Source organism: Poecilia latipinna, unplaced genomic scaffold (assembly GCF_001443285.1).
Source record: "Poecilia latipinna isolate Pla-1442-1.1 unplaced genomic scaffold, P_latipinna-1.0 Scaffold39, whole genome shotgun sequence".
Classification (NCBI taxonomy): Eukaryota; Metazoa; Chordata; class Actinopteri; order Cyprinodontiformes; family Poeciliidae; genus Poecilia; species Poecilia latipinna.
The window spans coordinates 120229-142692 of record NW_015112655.1 but is presented as its reverse complement, the minus strand read 5'-3'; the positions used below and the strand labels follow the sequence as shown (position 1 = coordinate 142692).

The following is a 22464-nucleotide window of genomic DNA, read 5'->3' as shown; positions in this document are numbered from 1 at the left end:
ACACACACACACAAACACACACACACACACACACACACACACACACAGACCGGTTTACCTTGCATGGTAGCCAGAGGATTGCTGCCAATGAGGGCCTGGTTCATCCCTGTGCTTACTCCCATCATTGTGTTCCTGAAATGATTCCCATAAACACTCAGACATGTAGGAAAACATCCATCCGTTCCTGAAGGCTGCTTGGTTTTTAAAGGTGTGATTTTGTGTTTAGCGGTGAGACTGACCCGGTGGCGAGCCCGGCCGTGCCGAGGCTGGAAGGAGCCGGGCTGGCTGTGCTGTGAGGAGGAGGAGGAGTGGCAGACGACGACATGGCCGCCGAGCTGACCGGGGTCATAGGGCAGGAAGCTGAGGGTGAAGAGCTGGCTCCTACGATGAAGAGGAGGGGCACAGTGGAGAGTTATGAACATTTCGCCGTTCTTCTTCCTCTGCGACTCCAAAGCAGAGAGAAGTTCGAGGCTACACGGTGCGAGCCGCGGCTCAGCGGGCCAATAAATTTCCAGCTGTGTTTGTTACCCGTCAGGTCGTTTGTCAAATCCGAGACGCCCGGGATCGCTCGGCCTGCGGCCGCGGCCGATAAATCACCGGGACGAGTCGTGACTCATGGAGGTAAACAGCTCAAGACGGGAGCCGTGGCTCCATGTCAACAAAATATCACCGTGTTCTGTTGCCGTCTTTCTCTGGCCGAAATCATTTTTAAGCGTTTCATCAGACAACGTGGACGCATGAGGAGCCGTTTCATCCGTCTGCGAGCGACCTTTGGGTTTAAAATCCCAGCAAGTAATTACAGCTCACCTGTTGTGCTGAGGCTGGTGGTGACCTGGGACAGACTCTGACTCGATATCTGGAGGAGAGAGAGAAAATCATCCACTTTCAGCTCACGCTGCAAAAAGTAGCTCAGCTCTGGTTTCTAGTGCAAATATCTTAGCAAACCTGAAGGAAGACAAAACTGACTGACAAGCAGAGGTGGGAAGAGTTACCAAAAATTACAAAAATTCAACATGTTTTTACTCAATGTAAAAAGTAGCCATCCAAGAAATTTCTCAAGTAAAAATGTCTACTGAAGTACTGAATAACTGACCAAATGATCAATCATTTAATATTTAAAAATTGTGTAATCAGATGGACCAAAAGTTTAGTGGATATTTTAAGAACAAAATGACAATAATTCATATAAGTAACAATTCATATAAATAAAATCAGGCAAAAGAAAATGTTTCCAAATCAGATTCTTTCAATGCAAAACTTTTGAAACTTTAACAAAACTGCAGGTGTGAGTCTGTGTCTGGTGAGTTTTGGTTAAAACATGTTTGTTCTTCATTCAGTGGGTAGAAAATCCAGAGATTTTACTCAAGTAAAAGTAGCAATTTCAAAATAAAGTTACTCAAGTAAATGTAACTGAGTAAATATAACTAGTTACTATTCAACTCTGCTTACATGTAACTTCTCAGCAAGAAAATGGGGCTCATTTTAAAAATTTTGCATGTTTTTACTTCCATTTTGGTTTGTACTGCTTCTAAAAACAGCCCAAGTGCTCAAAAACACCCAGCTGGTTCTTTTGGTGTCTGGAAAATGAGCTCTTTCAAAAACCTCCAGAAAGTAAGTCACAAATCAGCAGGCACTGTCCGTTACCTAGCAACTCCGGCCACGCCCACCCCTGTTACCTAGCAACCCCTGCCCCGTCACCTAGCAACCCCTCAACAGAACTGACCATAGTAAAATGTCATTAACCAAGAATGCTTTTGTGCAAAAAAGGTAAATATGTTTTGTACAGGCATTAGACCTATCCTAACCCACTGAAGGAAGAATAATAGGTCAGCTCTAATTCAATAATTCCTTAATATTGACAACAAGGTAATGGTTATAAGCTAAATTATCTGCCAGTGGAACAAGATTTTGTACTTTCTCATCAATATGAAGGACTTATTTACTTAAAACCAGCTCCTATTTCTCACTGAAAAGTTAACTGTCAGTTCGGTTTGTCTCATTTTAAGTGTAAACCAGAACAAAAACAGTGTAGGGTTCGGTTCTGGATGGTACCATGTGGGGGCTGTAGCAGTGGGCTTTGTGCGTCACGACAGGCGAGGTCTGGCTGGGCAGGGGTGGGGTGCTGCTGCTCGACGGGTTGATGCGCTTCTCCTTCTGCCGGCGGTTGCAGAACCAGACTCGGATCACCTCCTTCTCCATGTTGAGCTGCTCCGCCATCAGCAGGATCTCCTCCGACGTCGGCTTCTGGTTCTGGAGCGGCAGAGGAGGGGAAAAGAAATAAGTCTTTGGAAAATCTGGATTATTTTTCACCAATCCATCTGAGATGATCATATAAGTGTCTAAATAATCTCTGCATAGTTTTTGTTATATTATCAAAACATTAAGTTAAAAACAGAACCTCTGATTAAATCAACAGAGAAAGGCTGATTTGAATAAAATATTTACATTGCAGTCAGTCAAAATGAGTAAAAACACCTAAACTATCGTATTGTTAAACTTTGCTCTTTAAATAATTAGCATATAAATATAATTCATGTACAATTTTTGTTGGGTTTTTACCAGACTGAAAATATCAGGCTTCTGAATAAAGGTCAAGAAAAAACAGAATAAAACTTCTGCATTTCTATGAATTTTTGCCATTATTCGAACCGAATCAATTCTAAAAACCTGCATGATTTTGGTTTATGTTGTTAAACTAAAACAAATCCTGATGTTTTTCACTGATGTTTTAGTTTTTATCCGTCTCGTACCGTGCTGAAGTTGCGCTCCAGCACCACTCGTACGTTCGTCTCGATGCTGGTGCGTTTCTTTCTGCGTCGGCCGGGAAGACCTTCGATGCCCAACATGGGGGAGGAGATGGAGGACGGACTGGGCAGCATGCTGTCCACCGCCATCGTTTCTGCAGGAAACAGACAAAAGCAAAGAGAAAGATGTATAAAAATTAACAGATCACCAATTAGAAATTAGAAAAGCAAAAAGAAAAAACTGAAATCAAAGAATATTCTGTATGCTTAACAAAAACACAAATGGTTCCACAATAAATAAAGATTAAATAAAGATTTCTTAATTTTGTTTTGGGGAGAAACTGAAGATAAGTAAGAATTCATGGAAGATATAGTTTTAATCTCAGAAATCAGAATAATTTATAGGTGCAAAAATGTGAAGATGAGACAAAAACCTCAATGAAAAACTCTTAATGTACAACTACAGCCTGTTAAATACCTACAAAACAATCCTGAAATTAAATATTTATTGTAATTTTTGAAGCTTTTGGACATTTTACAACTCAGTAAGTAAAGTAATTTAAATTTAATCTGCCAATTTGCATAAATATTAAAATCCAACCCAAACTAAAATCACATTAAAATAAAGACACCAGTTTTTTACATGCAGTTTCAGATCTCAGTGCTTCCTAATGTGATGAGTTATGGAGTACCACAGGGTTCTGTACTCAGGGTCCTTTCTTTATAAAATATGCATTACTACTCTGATGATGATAAGTTATTATTTATCCATAAAAGCTTGGTGAATCCAAAACATAAAAACCTCAACAACTTAATCTTTGAGTTTTGACCTGTTTGCAGCAGATGTTTTATATTTTCTTTGCTTCCTCCTTGTCCTCTAAACCTCAGATTAACTGCGGTGGATGGCGGGTGAAGCCAAACCTGGTTGTGCAGGAGGTTTGTTTCTGTTAATCTGGAGTTGTTCCAATCCGCTGTTATCACATACTTACTGCCAAGACATTGCCATGAGCGAAATCTTGTCTACTTGAATAACTGAACTTGACAGGACTTGTTGATCTTTTATGAGAAAATATGTTTGTTTTGATAAATTAAATGAAACTTCTGCCTCACCTGCGTCACTCAACCACTTCTCCAGCAGCGGCTTCAGCTTGCACATGTTCTTAAAGCTCAGGTTTAACGCTTCGAAGCGAGAGATGGTGGTTTGGCTGAAGTCATTTCCGTACAGTTTCCCCATCGCCACGCCAACGTCACCCTGACGGAGAAGGTAATGAATTAATAAACTGAACTGTGTATGTTCTGTTTGCCTCTCCTCCGCTCATTTTCACCTGTGTGAATCCGAGTTTAATGCGCCGCTGCTTGAAGGTTCGGGCGAACTGCTCCAGCTCCTCCAGGTCGCTCGGTTCTTCGCTCATGTGAGCCGTCTGACCGCCGGGATTCAAGCCGGAGGTCAAGGAGGAGGCCATGGCGCTGCTGGATGCAGAGCTGGCTCCGACAGACGTTACAGCGCTGCTGCCGCCGCTGGCGGCTCCAGAGGCTGCGCTGCTGCTGCTGCTGCTTCCTGCGTCGCTGCTCTTCTCCCTCTGCAACATCAAGGGGAAAAAAGTTACTCAGTTCACACCTGATTCTGATTAGAAACAGAAAAAAGTGAAAAAAACATCTTTCTTTTCAACAGAAAAGAGTTAATTAAGTAAACGATTATTCAGATAAAGATTTTTCCAATATTAAAAGATGAAAATAATTCAATTAATTTTTTGAATAAGAAAATAAAAATGGTATTACCTAAAATGTAATGGTGTACGTTTGATCATTTGTAGCAAAGGATGAGCCTGTAGCTAAGAAATACTAATCCACTGATTATTTTTGGATTAACTGATGGATAGCCAATTATTTATTTTTATATAATTTGAACTCTTTCAGTTGTTCTTTCAGCAAATGACATGAGAGTCTAGTTAACAATTAATCCATTATGAAATAGTCGACTGTTACTTCAACAATCGATTAATCACAATTAAACGCTGTTAAAACTGACAATTATTGCTTGTTCTTCTCACCCAGTTTCTTCTAAAAACACCAAGAGGTGTTGCTGTTTCTCTTAATGAGAGATAAATCTCATTACAAGTTTTGCATATTGTTATAGCAAAGTTCTCTCATCTAAACGAGATAAAACTGTATTCATTAACTGAAAGCTAAACACTTTGGTACTTCAGTTTTCACATATTTGTAGAAATATTTGAAAATTGTAAATATTTCTCCTTCTCCTTAAGAATTAGATGCTTCTTTGAGTTGGTCTGTCACATAAAATGCCCTAAAATACACAGAATTGAATTGCAACATGACGTTAAAGTGGAACAGATAAAGATATAAATGTTTTTCCTACAGCAGAGCTGCCCTGCAGTGCATAAAAAATAAAAGTGGATTGTTTAGAGGAAGGTTTTATTTAGGTTTTATGTTTTCTTTCCTTGTAACAAGATGAGTTACCTGCGCCTGCAGTCCCATGCGAGGCGGGCTTGTGAGAAGTCCTCCTGCGCTTTGCTGAGGTAGCTGGATCAGATTTGCTGTTGAGAGCAAACCTGAAAAAAGGACGAGGAACCAATTAAAGACAAAACAATCCATTCGATCAGTGGCAGCAACGAGATCCTCTTATCAGAGGGAGTGAGTGAAGTTTGTGTCCCACCCTGCTGCGGCTGCTGCGCCTGTGCAGGCTGGGACAGGAGGAACTGGGCCGGCGACTGGAGGGGATGACCCGGCATCAGAACCAGCTGCTGGAGCTGCAGCAGCTGCTGGATGTCCTGCAGCAAACACACATGTCAGAGGTGATACACACACACACACACACACACACACACACACACACACACACACACACACACACACACACACACACACACACACACACACACACGTCAGAGGTGACACACACCAGACAGTCGCTGGGTAAAGTAGCAAAGTCGGAATCGGTGTCGGATCAATACTTTAGTTTCAGATTATCTCTTGACATTTTTTTTTGCAATCTCACCTCTACCATTTCCTTTTTTGCCTTTTATTTAAAAGAAATGTACACTAATTAATTTGATCTCCTATTGTTGATTGTTTATTTTTTAGGGCTGGTAATCCTCTACCTTAAATCTATTCGTTAACACAAAACCTGCATTTTTTCATAATTATCATGGTTTGGGGATGTTATACAAGGCTGGAACGGATAAAAATTATTTTAGTTATTTTGAATAGAGATAATTTGTTTGAAATACCAGCAGACTGGCTACAAACAAAACAGAACAAATTAAACTCACATCTTGAGGTTCCACTGAATCATACTTAAATGGTAAGTATTGGTATCAGTATTGGTATCGGTATCAGTATCAGTATTGGTATCGGTGATACTGGTATGAAAATATGCAGCATCGAACACGTCTCGCCTCCCGCCTGATGATCTGACGTTACCTGCGCAGTCAGCTGGATGGGCTGCGACAGCGCCAGCTGTGGAGGCGGAGCTTGGACCGGTTGCTCCTGTTTGGTTGGCTGTTGCTGCTGTGGCTGCTGCTGCTGCTGCTGATTGGCTTGTTGCTGCGCGGCGGCGTGGGCGGCGGCGTGAGCGGCGTTGGACTGCTGCACGGCGGCCGCCAGCAGCTGAGCCTGAGCCTGCTGGAGGAGCAGCTGCTGCTGGGCCGGGAGGAGAGCGGCGAGCTGCAGGGAAACCACGCAAACTCTTACCACAGCTGGTGGCAAACAGTTACATTTACAAAAGTAACCTTCTTGAAAAAAAATTACTTTCAGGAGTATTTTCCTACTTTTACTTTAGTTATTTTACTATGAAGTATCTCTTAAGTATTTTACTCAAAGTTTCTGCATTTTCTACCCACTGCGTGAAGAACAAACATGTTTTAACACAGACACACCTGCAGTTTCTGTTAAAAGTTTCATCAGTTTTACTACTGAATGAAACTGATTGGAAAAACTGTCTTTGGGCTGATTTTGTTATATTTTCTTACTTATATGAATTATTGTCATGTTTATCCTTAAAATACCAAAATTTTCACAAACTTTACATTTTGGTCCGACTGATGGTGTAATTTTAAAATATTTAATGACTGATAAATTGATCAGGTACTCAGAACTCCAACAGACTTTTTACCAAATACGTTTTTATTAATACATACAAAAATACAAATGCTACTCTTATTTTAGTATAATTTGTAGGTAATCTGCCCACCTCTGTTCCTCACACATTGTAACTTAAAATTAAACAAAAATAAGTAAAAGCTGTTGAGTTTTGGGCATGATTTCCATCTCACTCTCTCTTTGTGTGTGTGTGTGTGCAGGTGCATGTGTGTGTTCTCACCCCTGCCAGCTGACTGCCGGCAAGCATCAGCTGTGTGTGGTGATGCTGAGCCTGTTGCTGCTGCTGCTGCTGTTGGGAGGGCGGAGCAGCAGCAGGAGCAACGGCGGCGGCGCTGTGTGTTATCTCTGAGCTCTCATCGCTCTTTACCTGGAAGAAAAGACAAATTCTCCTTCACAAAGAGTCCAGATCAGAGCTACTTTGATGCTCTGCTGTTGCTCCACCTCAGCTGAGGCTTTCAGAAGCTCACAGTGACAATAAGAGCAGCTAACACAACCCAAAGATGATCGACTCTGGAGGAAGGAGTGAAAATCACAAGAATGTCTATGAAATATTTACTGTTGCATCCTTCCTACACACACACACACACACACACACACACACACACACACACACACACACACACACACACACACACACACACGTAATCTTTCAAAGAAAAAGTAATTATAAGGACACTACCGCATTATAAGTGGAGTCATTTTTTCCACAGAAAAATATTTGTACCTGTTTATTTTCTTTTGGTGTTTTAAAATTTTCAGAAAGTGACAAGATGCTAAAGTAAAAACTGAAAAACTGAGGAGCAAATAAATGTCATCAAATGTAAGAGAGAATGAATGGATGAATGGATGGATGGATGGATGGATGGATGGATGGATGGATGGTTTCCAGGTTAAATCTTGTTTGTTGGAAGGGAAAGCTTCCCTTAAAACCTCTCTCTTGCTTCTCTCTATTCTCTCTCGTTGGACTGAATCTTTTTTCAGTCAACCTCTCCTCGAGCTGCTGACCTCTGACCTCCAGCTGCTGCTTCCTGCCAGTCCTCGTCCATCCTTTCTGCTCTCTGCTGTCGTTCTCCACCATGTTTTTCCCCCGATTAAAACTCAACACGGTTCTCATGTTTTAGACATTAAAGAAAAGTTTAACAAGCAGATCAATTCTGTAATAATTTTAGTTTCTTTCAGCTGTTTAACAGATTATTTTAGCGTTAAACCGACTGAACAGAATCAGGCGTTTACCTTGCTGCCTGCTGCTGTGGGTGAAAGGCTTCTCATCTTCTGGACCTGCAGCTGGAAATAAAACACACATTCACATTTAAGCATTTCACTTTTAAAAACTTTTCCGCAAAATCTTTCAACGGTTCTATAATCTCTTAAACGAAATAAACACTTTAAAAAAAGCTTAACTTTTGGCATTTGATTAAACTGCTCTAAATCTTTGAATGTGCCAATTGAATAAACATTTTCCATAATTTTATTACATAAAGTGATCATACACTTCTCTCACAGTAAGATAACCGTAACTAAAAAACACAGATTAAATTCACCTTTATATGATTTATTACTGTTATTAATATCTTAAAAACTAAAAATTAACTAAGTTGTCTGGTATTCATAATTTTAAATATCCTAAAACAAGAAAATCTTGGTTTGATTTAACTTCATATTGTGAGAAAAAAACAACCCATGTGAATCAGATTTTTTGTTATCTTTAAATATCTGGTTTCAACTGTAAATAACACCTGCAGTTTAAATATTCAACATTTTCAAAGACGTCTAAACAAAAGTCAAAACTTTCCAAACCTTGAAAACAACAAATTTAATTTTCAAAGATTTCAAGCAAACATAAAAACCCTGAAAATAAAGTCAAAAACACAAGATTCATGATTTTATATTAAAAAATTATAAATTCCACTTTATAGGAAGACTTTTAAATCGCACATGAAAAGTTCAGATATTTCTAAAGTGGTTGGATTTAATATTATGAAACTTTAAAAACCAACCTGGTCATCAGGACTGTTTCTGTCAGAGTCTGAAAAACACAGAAATATACATGATTATAATGCTATCTGAATTATATATTCATCACTTCATAAAATTAGGTTTAGATACTGACTTCCTCAATCAATTTAAATCATTTGGAGGCTAATTTATATCTGTTTTTTTAGTTTTTAAAGGAGAACAGACCCTTTAAAACAAAAACTGTTCACTTTTTTTCATGAACTGTGTTTTTATCCTGTTTATGGAGGGGTGAAATCCTCATTTTTGGGATATTTTTGGCTGTTTTATGCTGCCATCATCTCCAGAATCCATTAAAAGATCCTCCAACCGATGCAAAAATCTGTGGAAAATCTAAACTTTGTTTTCTCTTCTCACAGTATTTGTATTTATAATTATAAAAAGGTAAAAAAAATAATCACGCAAACAAGTCACTTTTTTTCAAAAAAATTGGATCCATTTTATGAAGAATCCTTCATAAAATGAACTTTAAGGAAAATTCTGAGCTGCTTCTTCATCACGGTTGTACAAAAACAGAGAGTCTTCAGTCAGAGGCTTTCATAGAATCACTGCAATACAGACTGCTACAGGAGATCGTTCACAATCAGTCACGCTGTTTTTATCCATTAGTAATTGTTTGCACGGTTGTTTTTGTTTTTGAGTGACAGTGGCATCAAATGAGCAACCTCAAATGTTTAATGTATTTATTTCCTTAAATTCATCAGAGAATAGGCGGGTTATTTCATGAAACTGATTGTTTTGTACCTGAACCGTCGCCTGGATATTCAGCTCCAGGATTCTCCTCCCCTGGTGCTTTGGACATCCTGATATCTGCAGATAAAACACAGAGACACACACAGGAGTCAGCATTACAAAACACACACACACGTTCACCATAAGAATCCTGATGCCAAACATTTACATATGTAAAAAAAATAAATACCAAATAAAAAATATTTTTTTTTACATGTACATTTTGACACTGGATGGATTTTTTTAGAAATAATTTCACATTGTTACATTTTTTTAGACATATGGAAGCATTTTGTGTCTAATTTATGTAAATGTTACACAAAACCATGTTTTGCACAATTTATTTATTTTTTTTATTGCAAAAACAGAGTTGGCATTCCTGAGTCTCTTCCAGCACATTTTTCTCCAAAGTGTTCACAAGCAAGCATTCATGCATCTGAATCCCATAAACTTTAAGTTTTATCTCGTGCTTTTTCATCCAATTATAATCAGAGTTTCTCTGAAATCAGTGCCTCCACCACTGAATTGCAGCCAAAAATTGTTCCAGAAATAGCTGTGAGTAAATGTGCTGAAGCTGCTGCATGAAAGCAGGGGGAGGTTTAAAAAGAAAGTTTTCCTGGAAGGAAACTTTCCTAATAAAGCTCTCTCTCTCTTCTTTCTGTTTGTGGTCACATCTGGGATTGCACCAGTAATTGGACCTGGAAGAAAAGCTGAAACTGCTTAGCTGAGCACCAGACATTAGTCAGTACCGCCATCCCAGATAAAACGGCTCTTTTCTCTAATCTTTTGTCTATCCTACACTTTTAAATATGTATCATTTTATTTATTTTATGTTGAAAAAGTTAAAATGCAGTTAGAAGAGGTTAGATGTTCAGTCTGCTAGCAGATAAATCCAAAAATAATTAACATAAATAATTCTAAAAATAGAAATAAACATGAATGACAGTAGAATTAATTTTAAACTTAAAAAAGACTTCATATTTCTGCAATAGCCAGAAAAAGAAACATATTAACTTAGAGAAATAATAACCAGTTGGAAATACTATAAAAATCCAGTGTGAGTTTTGTATGTTATCATGTGCTATGATGTCACTGTCAGGTGTAAAAAAAGAAGTTTAAGGTGTAAAATCTAGAAATTCAAGGAAGTAATTATATAAATAAAATCCAATCGGTTTCTGTTTTTATCTATTTTAGTTTTTTGCTCCTTTGAATTTAAATGAAAGATAAAATACATATAAACATCAACCTCAAATAAATTTCAGTATTTAATTTACATTTTGAAAATGAATGCAAAAAGCAGCTTAACGAGGTGCAGGTTTGAACAGTCTGCAGTTCCACAATCATACCAGACGGTGGCAGCACTCTCTTTGTGTTCGGAGCGAACCAACAGCGAGCAAAAAGCCTCCGTTGAATGTGGTAATTTTTAACTACAAATTCTGAGTGGCTAATTGATATAATATATAACATTTCTGACTTAAACAAACACTAAAATATCAAACAGAGGGCCTAACTGAGATGCAAGGAAGCAGACAACATTCACAGTTACTCATTCTTTTTTTTTTTAACAATTAAAATACATAATATTTCATATTAAATGCTAAAATTAATTAGCACATCTTAACTTATTTGTCATTCAGACATCCACTTACAGTGAACAGTGAATGAAATTACATTTCAGGAGACAGAAAGTTTTCAGTTCATGGAATAAATTATAAAAATCTCCACCAATGATCACGAAAAAATAAAATAAAAAAAATTAGCATGAACATCTTACAGAATGTAATATTCTAGATTTTATGATTCAGCTATTTCCAGAAACCATCAGTGAAGTCTTCATGATTGGATTTAACCAAATAAAGTATTTATTTCGAACACAAATATGTGACTTTTTCTAGACTTTTTATCTGCACACAAACAGAAGAACCCACTAAATTAATTTCATCCTTCTTGGATCCTTTTTTCTCTACCATTTTGTAAAAAAATCCTGCCTCATCTGTTCATCCGCATCCCGAATTCCTGATGTACCATGATCAGGTTTAACTGGAACATCTTTAAAACTGACTTTATTTCTGATTTTACTAGTTTCTGGTCTACACTGAAGATGAGTACCTAAAAAAATTATATTCAAGCAGAGATACTTAAGCATATTGTTCTAAAGTAAAAGTAAAAAGTAGCCATCAAAAAAATTACCCAGGAGCAAAAAAGCAACTCAAGTACTGAATAACTGATCGAAACGTCAATCGTTTAATGTTTCAATCAGATGGTCCAAAATATCAAGTTATATGGAAATTTTGGTATTTTAAGAACCAAAATAAAAATAATTTATATAACTGATATAACTGTAAAATAATAAAATCAGGCAAAATATATTTTTTAAATTCAATGTCTTTCAATATACAATTTACAAAACTCAAAAACCGCAGGCGTGTGTCCGCTAATGACAAACAATATATTTTGCAATTGAGGCGTTTCCATTAAATAATTAAAGTCACACGTGAATAAGTTTGTTTGCAATAAGTCTAAAAAACATGAACCACCATGATGCTCCAGCTACTTCCTGTCGTCTTCAACATGCGACTCGTGTGATGTGAAAAAAGCGCTTACACTGCAGTTTTGTGAAACACTAATTTCAGAGCCGGTCCAAGGTATATCCTTAGAGCCCCCACACCACCAGGGGGCCTCAAAGAGCAAAAAGCTAGCGTGATTTATTCTTTTTTTAATAACACTGAATAATACAAACTCAATATTACACATAAAAAATAATATTGTTTTTTATAGCTTTAGTGGCGGCTGCCACTGTTGGGAAAATATAAGATATAAAGCTTGTCAACTGTAAATTCAGTGTTTGAATACTCAACAGAAGATGCTATTTTCAAAACAAATCTATTCAATTAAACTGATTTTGGCGTTTTCCCCAACTTTTGCTGCTGCCATTTTGTGGTGTATGGAGCGCCATAATTTGGCTGAAAAAATAAAAATAAAGTAAATTTCACATCAGTTAGAAAGGCTAATAAATAGATTCATAATCAGCAAAACAAAGGATGTTATATCTATAATTTCAGTATATTTTAGTTTTATAAACAGTGTAGTTCCAGTTATTTACAGTTTTTACTTATTTCTGGTAACAAACAATGTTTTCTTAATTTCAGTTGTCAGTAGTTTGCAGTAATGCATTTGCCCCGTTGTGCTGTTAGGGGCAGTTGGGGGCTGGGGGGGTAAAAATGGCTGCAGGGGGTCCTAAACTCAGCGCCCCCTCCCCGCCTCGGTCACGCCTGTCAGGGGCCAGTGACAGACGGCGCGTGGGTTCTTGTGTGTGGACTGGAAAGGGGCGGGGGGCTGGAGCCGTTTGGCGTGTGGAGGTCAAAGGTCAGGCACATGGTCTCTGCCACCTCACGCTTCACACACACAAGCTGCCTCCATCTTTTCCACCTGTCTGCCCCCCCACCCGACATTCAGCGCAGAGAAAGCTGAAAAAAACTAAAATATCAATCTGTTTTATTTAATGTTGGGGATAAAATTAGGATTTTAATCTGTTTAAATGAAACTTTTTCAAAGGAATTTGAAAAAAAAAACTTCTCATTTACAATTATTTTTATAAATAAAAGTTTTTTTGCATAAAAAAAAATCTCTTTGAATAATATAAAGATTAAATGAAGTAATTATCCGGATCTATTTTAAACATTTTTTAACAACAGTCTGCATTTGATAAAGATGAACGTCTAAAATGAAAAACTAACTGATGTTCATAACAGAAAGCAAATGAAATGTAATTTCTCTCTAAATAATCCAGAACATTTTAAAGCCTTTGATCTTAGTTAAGCTGTGTTTTAATTAAAAATCCCTTCAGCTGCCTTTAAACGGACCTATAAATTCATGTTCCCAGCCTTTTATTCAGTAAATCAGGAAGCAAACAAACTCAGATGTGTTTGGATGTCAGTTTGTTTTGCTGCTTTATCTAAAGATAATTAACTGACGTCTTGTTTTTACAGTGATGCTCCTGATTATTATGAAAAACAGCCACAGTTTGCAAAAACTAGATTCAAAGAGGGGATGAAAAATGTTTAACATTCCTGACAAAAAAAGGTTGTATTCTTTTGACTGGGCCTTTAAATGTAAGCTAACACACAGCTTTTACATTTTCTGAATTAATTGGAATAACTGCATTTGAATTGATCAGATTTCGCTCTAAAACAGAGGCAGAATTTACATTTTTATTCTTAAATACAAAGCCAGAAATTGAAACAATGAAAGGTTTGTAGCTTTTTAGTGTCCAGGTAGGCTGTCTGATTTATCTGAACTGTAATCCAGATTAACAGTTTTTAATCTCATCTATTCCTACAGGGATATCACTCGTTTTTGGTTTCTATTATTTCTTCTTTGCCCTCATTAATCAAAAATCTGCTCTTTTCCATCATGTTTAGACTCTTCTAACCCATCCTAACAGTTAAATTATCCTTCAGTAATGATTTATTGCGTTTTATTTTGTGCAGATTTTAGTTTGTATGTAAATTTAATCTGCAGCTTTACAGCTAAACGCTGTCGCAGAAGGTTGTCAGTTTGGTTCCAGCTCCACTTCCCCTCATTTTGAAATGTCTTTTCCCGACGAGTCAGTGTTTGAAAATGTAAAAGTCTGGTGGAGATACATTAAAAAAAACAAATTTTATACAATTTCCTTAAAAAAATAAAACATTTTAAGTTATTTGATTTTTTTTTCTTAAATAAACCCTGAACTGAAACTTTGTTTAGGTGCTTTAGAGCAATTTAAGCCTGTTTCCATTAATTTCCTGGAGATGTTTCTGCCTTTTTGATCCGTCTCTGTCCTGCCGTTACTTTGACAGACGAGTTCTGGGTTTCGCCATAAGGCTTCAGCGTCGAGGTAAACCGGATTATTTCCGCCTCTGAGAAGCGTTTGTATCATTACAGCCACAGTTAGCGTCTCTCTCCGCCTCCGACTGTCCCTCCCTCGCCACTCGCCTTTCCCCTGCAGCAGTGGTCAACGGCGGTGGCGGTCACAGCGCCGCTGGACAGAGCTAACGCAGGACACATGGACCCGTTGCCAGGCAACAGCAGTGTAAGATCGGAGTGTGTGTGAACATGGCTTCTGCTCAGATGTTGTGTGTGCACCTGTGAGAGTGTTAATCATTAAGAATAAGCATGTTTCTCTGCCCTGCAGGTGCCGAAGTGGAGCAAACTAAGTCCTGCATGCTAATGTCTGCTGCTCTCACATCAGCGCAGGACTACACGTTGTTTCAGATTTGTTTTTCAGGTGATGTGCATCTCCTCAGTTAGCAGAAAACAAGAGTTTAGGGTTAATTAAACACTCTGATTCTGTTTATGCAGGAGAACAGCAGAGCATCCACTCAGGTAAAGGTTAGAGACAAACCAAACAAACGCTGAAAAATCTGACATATTTTGGGACGTATTAAACCAGATTCCCAGTCTATAAACTGGAAACAACCAGCAAAACAAATCAGAGAAAGGTTAGTGATGCATGCTTTGATGTTCAACTCTCCAAGAACTGGACGGGACATTTTCCTTTCACTTTTATGCATCAAAATCATTAGAAAACCAACAGAAAAGGCAGGTCAGACCTGAAAGAAACTGGAAATATGATCAGTTTTCATCTCCGATCTGCATGAAAATGTTCCTGCTGAGCAGCTGAGGACTTCTTCTACACCTAAATATTGACGTCCTCCTCCTCCTCAGTATGCATCTGCTGCAAACAGAAGCAGCTGCCTGGGAGTGAATGAGTAAACTCATGTTTAGATGCTGATTTGTGGAGGAGTTTCTTTCTTTTTTTTATGCACAATTGGAAAAGAACTGAATGTGTTGTGTTCTGTGCACACGTGCATCTTCAACGTGTGCACGTGAGCGTGCACGGGCGCCTTCTTGAATATGTCTCCAGAGTGTTTATTATATCCGATACAGTACCTCTTTCTCGCACCACATATTTCTGTGCCGATCGATTCCTCTGACTCTCGACAAGACAATAATCGCACCTCCCTCCCTCTCTCCTTCTCTCCACCATTATTACTGCCCTCCCCGAGGAGCACAACGCAGGGATGGAGGGATAAAAACACAGAAAGAACGGGAGGGAGGACAAGGGGAAGAAGGAAATGGCCACTGTGTGGTACTTCCTTCTTCCTCCAGAATCTCAGCGTTGAGGCGCAAAGATGGAGGCTGGGATGCTGGAGTAGAAGGGCGTAAACTTTGAAGAAAAATGGCAGACACAAAGAGACCAGAAGTGTTTTTAAAAAATTGAAACAACAAGAAGAGACGGCAAACAAAATGTCTGCTTAAGGGAAATTCAAAGGAAAATAATCAACAAATAACCAAAATACAAAGAAAGACATCTGGATTGAGCAAATGTGGGGAAAAAATTGTCCAAAATGAGAATGTGGAACAGAGAGAGCAGCAGCGTGACGGAGCGTCCTCGCAGGAAATAGCAGGAAAGGAGAAGATGGTGACAATTGGACTAACAAAGACACACAGCCTCGCCTTGATGGGCCGAGTGTGAGCGATTGGATGAGGAGGGAGGGGGCAGATTGTGTGCAACAGAGTAAATGACAAAAAGAAACGACAGGGTGGACAGAGAGATGGCCGAAAAACGAGGCGGCGGTCTGAGGAAAGCAGAGGCCTCGACGGAAAACCTGCGATTCAGAAACCAAAGCAGGAAGAAACAGTTGAATTAAAATGTTTTGCATGAAATGAATGAATTGTTTTTTAATTTCAGGACTGAAACGAGACGAAAAGCTGATCCCCTGAGGAGCGCAGAGTTTCCTCCACCCCAAAAAGAAGATCGTATTATTTTTCAATCTGGGCTTATGAGGTTGTCATGTGACCGCCGGGATATTTATGTTCCAACTATTTGGATTGAGGCGGAAAATCCCAGCGGTGTGAGGCCGAGCCGGGCCGGCTTTCTTCATGCAGGGTTTTGTTGTGGATCAGATGCAATAAATCAATTACCTGCATGATAAATTAAAACAAGGTGAAAGATTTCCATTTGCATGATTTATCGTTTTTCTCTCTAACAAAAACTGGAGTTTTGGTCTCAACCAGCCCGTTTTTAAAGGATAGTTGTGATACCAGAGACTTCATAATTAATTTTGTCGTTTTGTTTATTTATTCAGGATATTTCCAGTTCCAGTGATAAACGTTTAATAGAATTTAAAGTTTATTGATATTTGAGTGGGTGTAGTTGCAGTAAAATGCCATCATTAGTTGAAAATGGCCTCAAAACAACAATTTCATCGTTTATCACATTAACTTCTGGGACAATTTATCATCCAGCTAAACAAGTCATGGTGTCAGGCCATCGCGTGCGGCTCCACAGGTGCAGAGAAACATGTGAAGGAGGAGAGCTGGACGTCCGGTGATCTATAGAGCGAGCTGCGGGCCATTAGACGGCCGGGTTTACAGCTTTATCGATTGGACCCGACTTAAATTGGCTCCCAATTAAACAGAGCACTTATTTGACCTCTTTACCCCTTCCCGTCCATCCGAGCTCGTCTCCATCCACACATCCGTCTCTTCCTCCCTCCGTCTATTTACACCCGGCTCTTTCATCACACACAGCTGCTCTCCGGCTTCCTCCTGTCCTTTTCCCCCAGATGTGATCTTTGCTCGGCTTCTCTCTTACACTTTCTTTCAGTCAATCCGTCAATCTCTCCTTAAATAACAGCATGAATTATTAAGCGTATTTATTCAAACAGCATTAATTATAAAGAAGGGAAGCAGAAGAAGAAGTGGAGAGCTTGGAGGAAAGGTGGAGAAAGAAGACGAGGGAGGTGAAAAAGGGGGTTAGGAAATTGGTGTGGCTTGCGGAACAGCGCCTCGCCCTCCTCCTCCTCCTCCTCCTCTCCCTCCATCCCCCCGTCCTTCCCTTCCCCGCTCTGCTTTGTATTCTGTGGAGATGACAGGGGGAAAGCTTTATTGCTCTGAGTTTGTATCGATCGGGGCCCCTCAGAGGGGGTAACCAGACCCGCGCACGCCGGAGGCCGCCGGTTGCAGCCTGCAGCCCCCGCCTCGCACCAACACCCGCTCCCTCCCCTAGTTTTTTTTTTTCTTAGAAAATTGCTGCCTCCTCTTTCTGGTTTGGAGAGGTCAAGAGACAAAGCGCGGTGGCTTTTATTTACCGTCGGCTCAGGAAGCCTCAGAGTGCAAATGAAAGCGCGATCTCTCTTCGAAAACATGGACACACGCTGCAAAAGTGCATGAATATTCTCACTGAACCGGGTTGCCAGATCTGACTGACGATAACCAATTTTTCTGGATGATACATTTTTACGATAATTATTACAATAATTTATTATACTGTTGTTTGAGACAATTTTAAAGTAATTTATTGCATAATAATGAAAGTTTGCTCTCTCAAAGACAAACGCTCCACACTGGAACTGGAAGATACTTTAAATATCCCAAATAAAACAGAACCTAAACTATGAATAAAATGGATTATGAAGTCTCTAAACACAATAGCTCTTCAAAAAATATTAGTCATCAAAATGGAAATTATTGAGCTCATTTTAATTTATTGTGTGATTAATTGATTAATTGCTTTTTGTGACTTAAAAAAGAAAACAGAATCTCAACTTAATAGCTCAGCATTTCATGAAAAGTTTTATGCTTTTCTGTCACACAATAACAACTTGAAAGAAATTTCCTCTGAAAACTTTCTAAAAACCACTAAACGTGTTCAAAAGCAGCCCAATCTGGCAACACTCATGCTCACTCAACAGGGTTGCCAGATCTGTCTGGCATTTTCCAGCCCAAATCTCAACTTCTAATGAATTCATCATAATAGCCCCAGATACAGTCATACATATAAAAAGTTTATGTCTCATATTTCATTGCTTGCATTTAGACTTGTGATAATTTGCAACATTTTTGGTCGTCCTTTATTACATTCTGGCCAGAACCAGATCCCACTGGGACTGCAGAGGTCTTGACTCTTTGAACACAATGACCCTGGACATTTTTGTGGTGATATTTTGGGATTTTTTTTTAAATTGTGCTTTTCTGCCACAAAATGACAACCATTTCAAAAGAATTTTCCATTTTAAAAGCCCACCAAATGTTGTAAAAAGCAGAAGAAACTAACAACCTGCAGAAACCAGTTTTTTCCAGACAAACAAAAGCAGCTCAATCTGGCAACACTGATGCTCACTGAGCAGGGTTGTAAGATCTGACAGTTTTCAGCCAAAAACTATGAAAACACGTCCAACTCCCAAAAACAACCCAAATCTCAACTTCTAATAAAATTCATGTTTTATAGAAAAACATAAATTTTTCTAATAATTATTTTTCTATAGTTCATGTAGTACTATGGAACTGTAGTTCTACATGTAGTCATTCATACCCGACTCTTTAAATCATGATGCTGCCCTGCGATTTCTGTTTTACGGCAGTGACATCTGATGATGTCACAGTGGACAGATACTACAGATTTTAATAACTACTGACTTTTAGTGAGAACAGGTTACTAAACCGTGTTCAAAAGTAGTCCAATCTGGCAACACTGATGCTCACTGAACTGTGTTGCCAGATCTGACTACACAACACACACAACTCCAATAAAAAAAAAAAATCCCAAAAGAGTTTTTTCTGTCCTTTTGAATCATGTTGGCCTGGGATTTATGTTTTACAACTCTACACTTGATTAACCCATGACTAACCATTGATGATGTCACATTCAACAGATTCTACAGATTTCAATAACAACTATTGGCAACAGTGACAATTTTTGTAAAAACCCACCAGATGTGAAAAGCAGCCCAGATTTTAACAACCTGCAAAAAGCAGTTTTTTCCCCAGCCAAACGTTTTCAAAACCCACCCAATCTGGCAACACTGTAACTGAAACACACGCACGCACGCACGCACGCACACACACACACACACACACACACACACACACACACACCGGCTGCAGGGCTGAGCTGCTGTCCCATCAGAAATCCCTAATCTAGGAGCGTGACCGTCCTCAGTTCCAGCAGCCGGGGATCAGGATGCTGCGGGCGGATTCCAAATTTAAGGATGAGATGGGATGGGGATGCAGGTTCCTGCAATCACCCCGGGGGTGGGAGGACGGTTTGGGGCCGGGGGTGAGGAGAGGGAGGTCGAGTGGTGTGATTTACCCCCCTGCTCTCCTCGCTGCGAACCGAACCTCTCAGCATTTCACGGAGCGGACGACCACAAGAGGGTTCAGCGCTCTCTGCTTTCGTCTTCTAAACACAGTTTTAGGTGGAAGTCGGTTTGCTCTCCTGTGAGACTCTAAGAGTTTTATGACCTGGAGGAAAACGATCACCGCTTCACAGAAATAAAATGTTTTACATGAGCTCACTGCTTATGTTTGGAACAGAAACTCACACTAAAATAATCTAAATTCATGAATATTATGGCTTTAAATATTTATTTAGTCTTATTTTGACTCACCGACTTCAGCAGAAATAACACTGACTCTATTTTCATTTTTGGAGTACTTTTTACTTTCTTTTGAAGTATTGCTACTCTTACTTGAGTAAAATTTCCTGATGCACATTTGAGTTTAAAGCAACTCTTTTAGTTGTTTAGGTTTCTCATAAATAAAAATATTTTATTTTGTCTTGAGAATGGAGGATGTGTAAGAGCTTTCTTTCAGCCAGCTGACTGGCAATGCTCAGCAACATGCGGGGGAGGGGGAATGTCACACTGCTTTCTTATCCACCTAGATCACTTTCTCACTTTCTGCATCATTTCATTTAAAAGCTTTAAGCTGCAGGAACAAAATGATGTAAACTTTTTATGGTTTTTAAGTCGTAACCTTTCAGAGCCCGTTTGAGTAACATCATTAAATACCCGTTTAGAACCGGGTTCAAATGCAGCTCCAGGAGTTTAGTGTCTCAGCGCATCAGTAAAATGTAAAATCATGTCCTGCTTAATGAAATGCAGGTCATATGTTTGCATCAAAGCCAGTGAAAGTCAATCCAAACAACCGTATCAGCTTTCAGTGCGAATGCACGACACCAAAAGAGTCCAATTCATTACGTTCTACCGGTCCTCTGTTACTGCAATAACAGGACGTTACTTTGCATGCATCTGTTAGATAATTTTACTAATAAGTTATATTAAACTTGCAGTTTATGCAACATTTCAACTGCAAAGCAACAGCAGGGATGAAGGATCTCAGAGGGAAGTGTCGCCCTCATGGTGCTTCATATTATGAAAGGATTTATTTATGTATTAATGCTTCATACTGCAGCCTAGGTTGTGATTAATCCACATTTTTCTCACTCAACATTATGACTCTGTCATTGGAAACTACAGTACTTTTTATTGAAAGTCCATCCAAACCATTTGATATACCGGTAAAGTGCAGAGTGTGAACGGCACTTAAAGTATAAAGTCCAGTAAATGTTGCTTTTAAAATGTAAAGTTTGCACATCTTGTTGCTGCAGCTCTAGAACTGAGGGCTAAATGTGAGTCAGGTTAGAGCAACAAGATGTTCGCTTGCCTGTATATGTCTTTATTTATTCTTCCAATATGTTCTGTAAAAGTCTTTAAAAAACTTTACATTTTCTGTAGCCAACAGGAAGGATTTATGAAAACAGATAAAAATAAAAGTAAGAAAATGGCAGATTTTTCTTCTTTTATGAGCCTTTATTTTGTTCATTTCTTTAATTAGAAATGGATTATTTTCTGTTATATTTTCATCTAATTCAGTTTAAGTAAAAAAAAGATTATTTTCATTAAGTGCTGAGATTTATCAGTGTTAATCACATCATTGTAGTGAATGTTGATGGTTTTCAAAAATCATTTCATCCATGAATTTTGTGTGCAGAAGAAAAGTTATTAGCGTATATTATGTTAACATAATTTAAACTAAATTATTGTAAACTTTTATTTTACCAATGTAGATTTGATGAAAACTTCATGTTGGAAACAAACATTGAGCGAAATGAGGGAGGATCCCAGAGAGATCACGGATCAATCGAGCCAAAATGTTTTACTGATTTAACATCCTCAGCATCTCAACAACAGTTCAGACATTTTGTTTCGAGATCCCAGAATTGTCGCCACCTTCCACTTGAACTCCATGTTGCCGACGCAGGCCGAGCGAATCGTCATGCCAACCGTGGAGAAAGACGGACGGACGCACGGATAGAAAAATAAAAATAAAAAATGGCCGTCCGTAGGGGCGAGTGAGCGCTGAAGGCCACGGCGTCCCCCTCCTTCTTGGACTGTTTGGCTTCAGAGAGGCTGTTATCTCTCTATTTTTACACTCCTTCCATCAACAGACCGCCCCAGACCCACTTATGTTCACTCACCAAATGACACGTGTACACACACACACGCACACACACACGCACACACGCACACACGCACACACACACACACAAATTACAGACGTAGACAATGAGCGCGGTGCTGTGAAGCCATTGTGAGTCATAAAGCGAGTTTGGACGCACTCTGCAACCTTTTCCAGACTCTTTCCTGCTGTTTGATCACGACTTATTTTCTTCAATTTGGAAACGTTTCTCTGAAAATGGCGACCCTCGCTTTGCTTTATTTTCTGAAGACATTTCGTCTGTTTTACATTTGACTTTATTGAATCCTGTTAGAAAAAAATAAAACGAGTATGATGAAAACTTCAAGCGCATCAAGGTCACTTCTTTCAGGTGATTTTTGAATAAAAGCATTTTATTTATTCTCTTCAGAGCTACTTCACAGCCAAAACATTTTATTTTCCAGAAAACTGATTGTGTGAAAGAGGCTGTTTGAATCCGTCTTTCACCTGAAAATACACACAGAAGGGTGAAGGCAACTGACCTAACACACACACACACACACCCACACACACACACACACACACACACACA

General features: G+C 38.9%; 1 protein-coding gene across 5 annotated transcripts in view; it reads right to left on the bottom strand.

Annotated features, from left to right (window-relative positions):
• pou2f2a (POU class 2 homeobox 2a) overlaps positions 1 to 22464 on the bottom strand; it is a 95399-nt gene that overhangs the window by 13336 nt on the left and 59599 nt on the right. For all 5 annotated transcript variants that reach the window (XM_015045876.1, XM_015045886.1, XM_015045895.1 and 2 more), the window contains 14 exons: positions 9621 to 9686; positions 8861 to 8889; positions 8097 to 8147; positions 7084 to 7230; positions 6186 to 6428; positions 5419 to 5533; positions 5223 to 5314; positions 4070 to 4324; positions 3855 to 3996; positions 2751 to 2899; positions 2053 to 2250; positions 808 to 856; positions 240 to 381; positions 59 to 132 (listed from right to left, as the gene is read on the bottom strand). In XM_015045876.1, the coding sequence (XP_014901362.1) occupies positions 59 to 132; positions 240 to 381; positions 808 to 856; positions 2053 to 2250; positions 2751 to 2899; positions 3855 to 3996; positions 4070 to 4324; positions 5223 to 5314; positions 5419 to 5533; positions 6186 to 6428; positions 7084 to 7230; positions 8097 to 8147; positions 8861 to 8889; positions 9621 to 9678 (1744 nt within the window). In that variant the 5' untranslated portion in view covers positions 9679 to 9686. The remainder of the gene's footprint in view (positions 1 to 58; positions 133 to 239; positions 382 to 807; positions 857 to 2052; positions 2251 to 2750; positions 2900 to 3854; positions 3997 to 4069; positions 4325 to 5222; positions 5315 to 5418; positions 5534 to 6185; positions 6429 to 7083; positions 7231 to 8096; positions 8148 to 8860; positions 8890 to 9620; positions 9687 to 22464) is intronic.